Below are 11,180 nucleotides of genomic sequence, written 5' to 3' on the forward strand. Positions count from 1 at the left end.
TGTGGACATTTGCAGAGTAAATTCGTGTATGGAAGATTCCTCTCTGTCTCTGTTTCCCTCACTGTCTCTCTGTTTCTTTCTCTCTCTCCTCTCTCCCTCTCTCCCTCTCTCCCTCTCTCCCTCTGTGTGTGTGTGTTTCAACTCCATCTTTTACATAAATAAATAAGCTTACAATGACACAAACACACACACATGCTCATACAGAGATGTCAATCTTCCACATGTTTTCTGAGTGGCCCAGGTTGGGCTGGGCCAACCTGAAGCCAGAACCGAAAACTTGTTTCAGGTCTCTGAAGTAGGGCAGAGCCCCAAGTACTTGGGCAGTTACCCACTGCTTTCTCGGGCACTTTAGCAATGTGCTGGATCAGAAGTAGAGCAGCCAGGAATTGAAGTGACCCTCTGATAAGAGTTGATGGCATCCCTGGCAGCAGATTAATCCACTATGCCATAATAACTACCCTCCAAAAGATGATTGAGACAATAAGATGAGGTTTTTCTTCCCTTCCAAAACTTCTCAGACTGTGTACACCTCTAGAGTAAGTCAGAAGAAATGGAAGCACCCGTTTCTGCATGTACACAATGGTGGGAATTAGAGGCCAAACTCTATGGAGGTCACAGTTTGAACGTCTAGAGAAAAAGCGGAGATTAAATGAAATATTGCAATTAAATGTTTTCTTTGTAATTTCTCAAGTCTATATTTGCCAACAAATTGATATAACTTCTTTTTTAATCTCTATAAGGAGTGTCTTCGAGCCTTTCCTGGCACTCTCTTTTCAACCGACCTCTATGATCAGTGGCTGGATGTTCTTGATAAAGGGAATGACGAGGAGGCCAGAGACATCCAGAGGTGATTCTATATAATTGGTACTGCATTCCAGACATGCCTCAGAAGGCAACCGACATAGTCTGAGAAAAAGATTTTCTGCTCTCGAGCATGAACCACTAGAAGAGTGCACATTGTGAAGAGGGTTCTTGTAGTCCCACACACCACAGCCAGAATCAGAAGACATGTAGACTCTACCATTGTCATTGAGTTCTTATTTCTCCCCAAATGTTATTATGGAGTTGTTGATATTGTACACATTCTGAATGTATGACATCGGTGGGGAGGAAGTCCGCTGGTGTCAGAGACATGCTACAAGAACAGTTGACCACTGGTCTGACCGTCATATTGTCAGAAGCAACTAAGTGCAGATCTCTGTGTGTGCTTATAGAATTGAAGTCAGTCAAGCGCTTTTGTATGTATTCATGCCCGGGATGTGTTTGTTCCATCACTGCTTTAGACTCTTGTCTTGAGGCAGCATTCTTGTACTATTACCTTTCAAAGAAGGGCAATGCTTTCAATTAATTGCTGTTGAATTTCCTCAGTAAGCTCTCACCTGAGAACATTCTGTAACACAACATCTGTTTTTAATATACCTGTGTTCAATTAGATATTTACAAAGTTATCCCAAATGAAAACACATTGTGATTTCAGCAAAAAAAGCATAGGAATTTTTTTTAAGACTTACAGCTCCTTTTGTCTGTATTTTCATTGGATTATGTCAATGGCATTAAAACTACTGTATTTCCTTTTTTTTATCTACAAATTCCTGAGGAAAATGACTTGTTATAAGACTGCATTTTTTTGTGTTTAGGCTTTTAGCCCATCTGCCCAGAACTAACACAGCTCTCATAAGACACTTGTTTTCATCATTATATGCAATCTCATGTAATGCATCATACAATCAGATGACTACATCAAAGTTAGCTTTGTGCATCACCCCGAGCCTTCTGTGTGTCTGGCGATCTACTTCAAGAAGCCCAGCCCTCGAAGATGAAATAAGGAGAAAGGTAATGAGTACCCTGTTTGTTTGTGTTGGAAAAGTGAAAGTCAGGATTTGCATTCTTGCCAAAGAAGCGAGTGATATCAAAATATTAGCCATTCAACTAGGCCACAAAATATGTTGGTCTTCTAATGAGAAATGTTTTTGGACAAGTTACATAGTATTCTTGGAAGTGTAACTGTCATTTAAGAGATAAAACTGGTTCGTATGTGTTACTGTCAAGTGCAAATTTTTGTTAGAATCCAGAATTTCACATTTTTGTGATGTTCACGGTTCACATAGGACTTGTGACTCCTAAATAGGCCAAGTGGAAAAGAGCACCCCATGTTCATCCTTTTGTGTCACAGCTTTCCCTCGTGGAGTTTCTGATTGCAAGTTATCCCAGAATATTTGCAGTTGACCAGAAGTCTAAGAAGAGCTGTATGAAATCCAAAAGAAACATTGGAGAGAGTACCCGGCAAGTCATCGCCACTGCGGGGCAGAGTGCTGCCAGCCCAGGTGAGAGTTCCCTGAGGTGGGATCTTAGGGCCAGCGTGCCAGGTTCTCTGGGAGAATTTCACTCCTTTGCTAAGAACCAGACCGCAAGCCTGCCAGGTGTCACAGGAGAAGCTTGAGTGATGTCCTGTAGCTCAGGGCTAACCCCAAGAGTAATGCCACCCCTCCCATGACTCCACCTGCTCTGTCTTCACAAGGGTAGCACAGATCAGGAGGTTTTATGGTGTCCTGAGACCAAAGCACAGATAAGATGATGTACTTGACTTACCACGCCACTCTTGCAAATGATGTGTGCATCAGAGAGATCGTGTGTTGATCTAGTCTATGGAACCATTTTCTAACCAAATGTAAGTGTAGCCCTTACAAATGAGAGTGCCTCATGTGCTGAGGAAACGTGGACTTAAAGTAGTATGTGACTTCGCTGCTAAACATATTCAGATGAATGCACACTTTTTCATTATAGGTATTTATGATACAACTAGAAACAGTGTGTGCATAGACAAGTTCATTCTTTGAAATGCATTTCCACATACACTTCTGAATTACTCTCTCCCATATAATCAGTGTGTTCCTGTTGAAGCATCGGCGAGGCTTGGTACTCTGTGGTAGCTGACACATCCCAAGTCCCAGTGCTCTTTGAAACCCTTTGAAAGGGAATAGTGTTAGGGATGAACAGAAAAGACCTCATGTCATAGAGGCTTCTTGCCAGTGTTCCAAATTTGGTGCCTTCATGTACCAACGTGTCACCTTTGTATGTTGTGTACATAAATAGTACTCAAAGTTAAAAATAAAAACCTTAGAATAAATGAAAGATAGGGATTTGTTTTGCTCAAGAAAGTAGTACATCTATAAATCATTTTTTCATTAATTGTTCTTTCATAAACTTGTCTTCATGATGTCTCAGAAACTGCAAGACAATCTCCAATATGAGTCAATGATGTTATTCTATCCTTGGCTCCCTGTGGAAAACTAATGGGTACTTTTCCAAAGTACAAGATTCTTCATTTAAATGATTTCAAGGATTAAACCTCAAACTTTCAATTCAAAACAAGAATTGGTTTGATTCACAATGAGTATTCAACTTGGGCATCATTTTCTCAGAGACATACTTTGATATACTTAGTTTGATGATGTCTCAGAACTTAAAGAAACCCACATTGGGAGCAAATGATATTTACATTCCAAACAAATTCTTCTCCTGCAATCAGATACTGAAAAGTGACTGAAAATAGACTAACACTACTTTTGTTTTCTCGTCAATGGAAAAGATGACACTGTCACCGGAGTCTGAACCCATTAAAGGTATGGTGTCTGGCCAGAACTTTCCAAAGGAAAAAGAAGTCAAGCTTGAGCTTGTAAAGGGACCACCTGCGTCTTCTGTCCTCGCAATCTGAGTTACTGAAGAGTACCAAGAGCGTGCTTCCTTTAAATGTCCCTAAAATTCCTTTCACCTAACGCCAAAGGATAGTTTATAAAAGGTTTGCGCCTTGTTATCGATGTGCTTGAAATCTTCAGTTTCTTTCCTGGAAGGATAGAATTCCTTGGTAGAAAATTGCCCACGAGGCACCTACCCTAAGACAAACGTTTTGAATCCAGTTATTCTGTAACTGTCTCACAGTTGCAAAATTCAATCATTGATTTTCAAGATAGATTTTCAGTATTTCTGTCCTTATCCTTTTTGCGCCTCTTAAAGTAATTCTCATGTTTTGTATATAAGTGGAATTTAAATAAAAATAAAACACCTGAAATGAATTTAGAAAGGAATTTTCCTGCTCAAAATATTGAAATGGCCAATAGACAGGTGAACAGATGCTCAGGATCACTAGTCTGCAGGGAGATGCAAATCAAAGCCACAATGATTTTTCACTTCAGCCCAGTTAGATGGCTATCATCCAAAAATCAAAAAGCAATCAATGCTGGTGATGATGTGGGGAAAAGGTACCCTAACCCACTGCTTGTGGGAATGTAAACTAGTAGAACCATTATGGAAGACAGTATGGAGATTCCTCAGAAATCTGAAAATAGATCTACCATATGACTGATCCATTCCACTCCTGGGAATGAACCCAAAGAAAATGAAATCAGCATGTGAAGTGTCATCTGTACCCCCATGTTTATTGCAGCTGAATTCACAACAACTAAGATGTGGAGTCAACCCAGATATCCATCAACTGATAATGGAATTAAGAAAATGTGGTATATACACACTGTGGAATACTCCTCAGCCATAAAAAGAAAAGAATGAAATCCTGTCTTTTGTATAGAAATGGATACAAGTGGGGACCATTAAGCCTAATGATACAAGCCAGTCCCTAAAAGACAAATATATTTATTTTCTCTGCTATGTGGCAGGTGATGTAGAATACAAAAAATACTTAGGAATAAAATGGATACTTTGTGATATGATTGCTCTTCTTAGGCCTTGTGTATACTTGTGTGGAACTGTAGTCTTCCGACTTTGTTACTTGTTGAATATATGGTTAGTGATAAATTAAGCCTGTGACTATAGAGTGGACTGAAAGCTTTTCTTTGTAAAACTTAAAGGAAAAGTAGGGAAGAAAAGGAGGGGGTTGAGAGAGTGAGAGGGGGAGGGGGGAATTATGATTCTCTTCTTAGAACTGTAGCTGTGAAATACACGAAATCTGTTCTCTTTATATTAGTAACAATTCTAAAAAATGATTCAATTTGTGCAGTGGGTTCTCATCGTATCTATTTTCCTTTTCTTCAGTCTAACACTCTCCCAACTGAGCTATTTTGGCTGCCCCCAGTACGTTTTCTTTTTCTTTTCTTCATGAGGTCTCTGAAACCTCAGGAAAATCCCCTTTATGAGTACATGAAGTTGAGATTTCAGAGTTGATTTTACTTGTATCTTACACTGAGATGAGTCTGTTTTCTGAACATATTCTAAAACAGCTTTAGATTTTTCCACAGTGGAATCAATAAAACCAACATGAGAATCGGATCCAATGTCAAAGAATGTGACTGACCCAAACCCTCCACTTGGCAAAAAGGCTAGGCCCGAGTTTCAGATTGGCCTGTGCGTGCCTTCTGAACCTTGTCTTCTGAGTTACTGAAGAGAACAATTGGTGTGGTTCCTAAGCATGTACTTGAATCTTCCTTGCACTGCCTTGAACGCCTGCTACAAACCAACTTGCCAAAATGTATAATTTTCCTAACTGGAATTGAACTCCTCCATTAATAACTCTCTTGCTAGAGAATGACCAGTGTGACTACCAAACTAAGGCAATGGTTTTGACTTCATATTTTTCTTGACTTGGCTTCCACGGGAACACTGACTATGCCGTTTGCCTTTATTTTTCTTGTGCTTATATTTTCTGGAAGGAAAATTACAGTTCAAAATGATATCCAAGGACAAACAGGAAACATGTAAGAGAATTTAGAATAGGAATCTTTTTTTCTTGAGCAAAAGGAAGTTCACACAGCATTTTCCCATAATGCATGTTTGCATGTATCTCCTTTCATGTGCTTGTATCGTATTTGGATTCAGAATAACTTCATTACCAGTTATCTGATGTTGAGAAGGGTCTGCTGTTGGAAAATGTACTATGATAGGTTTTGTTTTTCCTTCAACATGAAAGTTCACACTTCACTTGGAGTGTGGCACAGTGTAAGATGTGGTGACTGAACAAAATCGTCTACTGGCAAATAATGCCAAGCCCGAGCTGGCCAGGGCCCACATCTGTCTTTTGACCTCTGCATTCTGAACACTGGATGTGTTCAGTTAGCAGAATTACTTAGGATTTCATTTTATGTTCTCTGCCCATCTTTTAATGTGACATTAAGAGCTTCTTTTTCACAAATGTTTGAATGTGTGTTTCCTAACTAGCTTGACATCTTCAGTTTCTGCCTTGGAAGGGCAGATTCCCTTGAAAGAAAATTGCTGATGAGGCACAAACACTGAGACAACCATTTGCTTCTGCTGGAATCATGACTGCTTCACAATCGTACACCAAATCAGCACTCAATTTGCCGAGACTTTCATTTTCTGTATCCTCACACGTTTGCTACCTCAAATCGTAACTCCAAAGTTTGGTAGACTAGTGCTACTCAAATAAAAATAATATATCTGCAATGAATTTAGAAAATCTTTTGTTTAGCTCCAAAAGAATTCCGTCTTTGCATCTTGTACTCATGATATGTATTTCCCTCTCCTTTCCTTCACGAGGTCTCAGAAACCTCAAGGAAATCTCCATGATGATTGCCTGATGCTGGGGTGTTAAATCGTTGCCTTGACCTCTCATAGGGTCTGTTTTCCAAAGTTATCCCAAGACAACTATAGATTTTTCTTCAATGGATTAAATAAAATCTACCTGAGAATTGGACCCAGTGTCTGGGAGTGTGACTGGCACAAACACTTCCTTCATTGGGCAAGGAGACCAAGACTAAGCATGGAATGAGCCCACCTATGTCATTTGTCCTCTGTCTTCTGAGTTACTGAAAATAACAGTTGTCAGGGTTTTTGAGGATTTTATCCCATCTTTCCTAAAATTCCTTGAAACCTCCTCAAGAACTAACTTGCCGAAATGGTTGAGCAACTTTCCTAACTTGGATTGAAGTCGTCTTTTGCTGTGCAGGAGGGATAAAATGCCTAGAGAGTGAGTCACCCTTGTTGTCTCTATGCCAAGACAGTGGGTTAGCAAAGTGGCACATTTTCCTTGGCTCTCACTGGGATACTGGCCATTTCCCTAATTACTGGATCTTTTCATTTCATCTATGCCTATCCTCTTACTTTTCTGAAAGGGGAAGGGCAATTCTTAGCACAGAAATGACCTGAGGAAGGGCCCATCTGTATAGAGTCACAGGAATTGGTTCCATAATCACTGGAATCATCAAGGTTTGCCAGTAGGACAAGGGGGAGGTCAACTTTGTCTCTCTCAGCACCAAGAACAAGGTCCTGGCTGTCACACTCTCTGGCAAGACTGAAATTGAACTCTCGGTGCACCAAAGATATACAGATAAAGAAACCCATATTCAGCTCAAGCCCAACTTCTATCCTTATGAACTGCAGCAGACTATACCACTGCAACACTCATAGACACAGTTACCATTGATGAACGTTGATGAACGCTGAGAGCCTAGACTCCTAGAGCAGCTTCACTCCAACACAAAGCAAAAATCAAAGTGCTAACCCTGCATTTGGCTAAACCATGAACTCTTTTCAATAAAAACTAATTCATAAAGAGGAGAAATGAAGAAACATTTCTATGCCCAGACATGCTCCTTTTCTCTGACAACTGAGATACTGAATTAGAGAGATGGCATGGTGGTTTTGCATTTTCACCTTTCATCCCTAAATGCTTGGAGCCATCCACCAAATACTGAATTTACCAATTATATGAGGGCAAGGCTAATGGCACTTGAGGTTTTCAGTTGCAGTGAAGGAGGGAAAAGATTAATTCACAGAGACTGTCACCAGGATCCCTACTAAGAAAGTGAACTGGGCATCATATTGTACTTTGTTGGCTCCCTAGCACAACAAATAGACAAATGATAGTTAAAAGAAATTTCATTACATCTGTGACTTACAGTGTTACCGCCTGAAAAGAGATGCACTAATTGAAACATGGAACGAGTGGGTTCCCCAATCCTGCCTAAGACATTTATATTTGTTTTCTATGGAGTTTGAAACCCAACATGACAATCATTTTTTTTTTTTTTTTGCTTCGGCTGGTCTCAGAACCCCGGGAAACGTGTCCACGAAGCGTGGCTGTTGCCTGACGTGAAGTCATGGATTTGATCTCTGCTGCTGGAATGAGTGTGTTCTTAAAGCATGCCTAAACACTTTGAGATTTGTCTGACATGGAGTACATGAACCCAACATGAGCCTCAAAGAGTGCCCTGAATGGGACAGGCCCCAATCCTCCACTAGGGAAAAAGACCGGACCAAACAGCGGTGCGGCCACGCTTGCCTTCTGCCCTGTGAGTGAACACAGAGGAGATTGTGCAGCTGCATAAGAATTTCTCCCACATGGCGGGAGCGTCAACGAGGGAGTGACATGACTAAGCATGTGCTGAACATGGTTCATGAGAACTGGGGTTGGCAGTAGTGTCCTGCAGGGACCAGAGAATTCCTAGAGGTATACTCACGTAGCCCCTCAGAGGGGACTGTGGTCTGGGTGAAATAAGGTTCTTTGCTCCCACTGGAACACCAAGGTGGCACTTGCAAGTTCCTGCATCCTTTCACTTCACATGCTCTTTAACGTTCCGATTTGTTGCAAAGTGATTCCTTCTCAAGAAATAAGTGCCTCTGCTCTCAAGCTGTGAAGGAACCTTGGATATGTGCCCAGGAAGGACGTGTCTTCTGGGAAAAGAGTGCCAGAATGCTAGTCAGGTTAACTGAGATTACAAATTGTACTTCCCATTACACCCAGAGCGTACATACACCACTGGTGCATGAGGGTCTCCACATGGCTTGAGCCTTTTAGACACTGTACAGGTGGCCAAACAAAATGGAGAGTAGGGTGAAATCAAACCATGAGCGACCCAACTACTCGACCCTGACACAGGCCCAAACCCACCCCCAATCCCCCTAGTTTCCCTGGGAAGAGAACCGTCCAGCAGGCCATGGCTGGACTGAGCCCGTGCAGGACATGGTGCTCAGTTGCCATCCTGGAGGGCCCAGAGGATTGCTCTGCCTGGTTTCCTAGGCGGAGGCAGGTGTGTTGTCGGCAAAGACCCTCACTCAGGCCAAGTGTGTGATGTCTCTTCTTCTTCCGCAGACGCCGAGCCCGGCACCCGGGAACCTGTTCCGGACGTGCCGCTCCCAACCATGACTCCCAGCACCGAGGCTGACCTCGACCACGGTAGGGGCCCGTGTGCCTTGTGTCCTCTGCCCCTGGGAGCCCGCTGGGCTGCCGGGGCTCCTTGAGCGAGAACGGGCTTTCCTATTGCCTCCGGGACCGGGAAGGTGTCGCCATGCGATTCCTTGTCCCGAAACGCTGGCCTGTGCTCTGGAGCTGCGGGGACGTCCTCGGGGCTCTGCCCGGGAAGGATGTGCTCCCTGGGGAGAGAGGGGCCGCGGTGCGAGTCAGGCGCTCCGAGACGGGGCCGTGTGTCCTCCCGGGTTCTCTGGTTGGCTGCACGCTGCCTGGGCCTGTGCGCAGGTTGTCCGTTTCTCTGCGTGGTGGTCTGCTAAGCCGTGCGGGAGGGGCGTAGGCTTCCCCGCCCCCCACGTCTGCTCCCGCCATGACCCACCCCGGGGGTCTGGTGCAGCACGCCCAGCCCGCATGCCTGGCGTTGCCACGGAGGCTGCGAGTGCAGAAGCCTCATGGGACCCGGCGTGGAGTGCCCCACTGCCCCTGGTGGCCCAGTGTGCGCAGCGGACTTAGGCGCGGGCACGCTGGGCTCCGCGAGGATGGTGCTCTGTGCCTCTGCCTCTCCTGAGACGTCCTTGCCTTCCTCTTGGCGTTGGCTGGTCTCCGAGCTCCCGGGACAGCGTCCAGGAGGCGTGGCCGCTGCCTGAGGACAAGTCCTCGATGTGCCCTCTGATGCTGGCACGAGCGTGTTCTGGACCCGTGCCGTGCCCCCAGGCAGCTGGGGAGTTGTCTGCCGTGTAGTCCGGCGGGCCACCAGGAGAATCTGACCCAGTGTCCTGGATGGGCCAGTTCCCAGTCGTGCGCTCGTGGCCCAGACCAGACCCGGGCTGGTGTGTGGAGCCAGCCACGCGGGCCCGTCTGTCCTCCGTGCCCTGAGTGGGCGCAGATGAGAGAGGGCGCGGTTGCTCCGTCCGCTTTTCTCCCCTCTCGCCCCCGTGCGGGGAGCCGTCCAGCGGGGCCTGGCTGGACTGAGCCCGTGCCGGACACGGTGCTCAGTTGCCGTCCTGGAGGGCCCAGAGGATTGCTCGAGGTGTGCCCACCAGGCCCCTCCCCTGAGACAGGGGGCTGGCTGGGTGCCGTCAGGCTCTTTCTTGGCTCCCCCTGGAACCCGGAGGTGGCCCTTGCCTGGTTCCTGGATCCTTTCACTTCCCCTTCCTCGTCGCCTTGCCGTGTGGAAGGGAAGGGCCGCTCTTAGCCCGCCAGCCCTGGCCAAGGAGGGGAACCCACTTGGAGGGTGGGGTGGCACCAAGGCCTTGCGCGGCCCAACACACAAGGGGGGACGGCGCGCCCTCGCCCTGGCCCCGGTGCCACCAGTTTCCCTTGGTCGGGATTCTTTGTGGCCTAGGCAGGCAGGCGCCCATGCTGTCTCCGCACTGACCTAGGCACCCACCCACATGAGGCGTCGGGAGGTGTGGGGCCGGGAGAACATTTCTCTGCCTGGTTTCCTAGGCGGAGGCAGGTGTGTTGTCGGCAAAGACCCTCACTCAGGCCAAGTGTGTGATGTCTCTTCTTCTTCCGCAGACGCCGAGCCCGGCACCCAGGAACCTGTTCCGGACGTGCCGCTCCCAACCATGACTCCCAGCACCGAGGCTGACCACGACCACGACCACGACCACGACCACGACCACGACCACGGTAGGGGCCCGTGTGCCTTGTGTCCTCTGCCCCTGGGAGCCCGCTGGGCTGCCGGGGCTCCTTGAGCGAGAACGGGCTTTCCTATTGCCTCCGGGACCGGGAAGGTGTCGCCATGCGATTCCTTGTCCCGAAACGCTGGCCTGTGCTCTGGAGCTGCGGGGACGTCCTCGGGGCTCTGCCCGGGAAGGATGTGCTCCCTGGGGAGAGAGGGGCCGCGGTGCGAGTCAGGCGCTCCGAGACGGGGCCGTGTGTCCTCCCGGGTTCTCTGGTTGGCTGCACGCTGCCTGGGCCTGTCCGCAGGTTGTCCGTTTCTCTGCGTGGTGGTCTGCTAAGCCGTGCGGGAGGGGCGTAGGCTTCCCCGCCCCCCACGTCTGCTCCCGCCATGACC

General features: G+C 46.5%; 1 protein-coding gene across 18 annotated transcripts in view; it reads left to right on the plus strand.

Moving 5' to 3' along the window:
• Positions 1-10,872, plus strand: part of LOC138843571 (rho GTPase-activating protein 20-like) — a 111,026-nt gene extending 100,154 nt beyond the window's left edge. For 16 of the 18 annotated variants that reach the window (XM_070048149.1, XM_070048151.1, XM_070048150.1 and 13 more), the window contains 5 exons: positions 741-847; positions 1,638-1,833; positions 2,174-2,324; positions 9,062-9,145; positions 10,679-10,872. In XM_070048149.1, the coding sequence (XP_069904250.1) occupies positions 741-847; positions 1,638-1,833; positions 2,174-2,324; positions 9,062-9,145; positions 10,679-10,857 (717 nt within the window). In that variant the 3' untranslated portion in view covers positions 10,858-10,872. Of the gene's footprint in view, positions 1-740; positions 848-1,637; positions 1,834-2,173; positions 2,325-3,225; positions 4,873-9,061; positions 9,146-10,678 lie in introns of those variants that run through there. The other 2 variants (XM_070048159.1, XM_070048162.1) reach the window with 2 other exon arrangements.
• The last annotated feature ends 308 nt before the right edge of the window (positions 10,873-11,180 follow it).

This window comes from Oryctolagus cuniculus, chromosome 8 (assembly GCF_964237555.1).
Source record: "Oryctolagus cuniculus chromosome 8, mOryCun1.1, whole genome shotgun sequence".
In the NCBI taxonomy this organism is placed as follows: Eukaryota; Metazoa; Chordata; class Mammalia; order Lagomorpha; family Leporidae; genus Oryctolagus; species Oryctolagus cuniculus.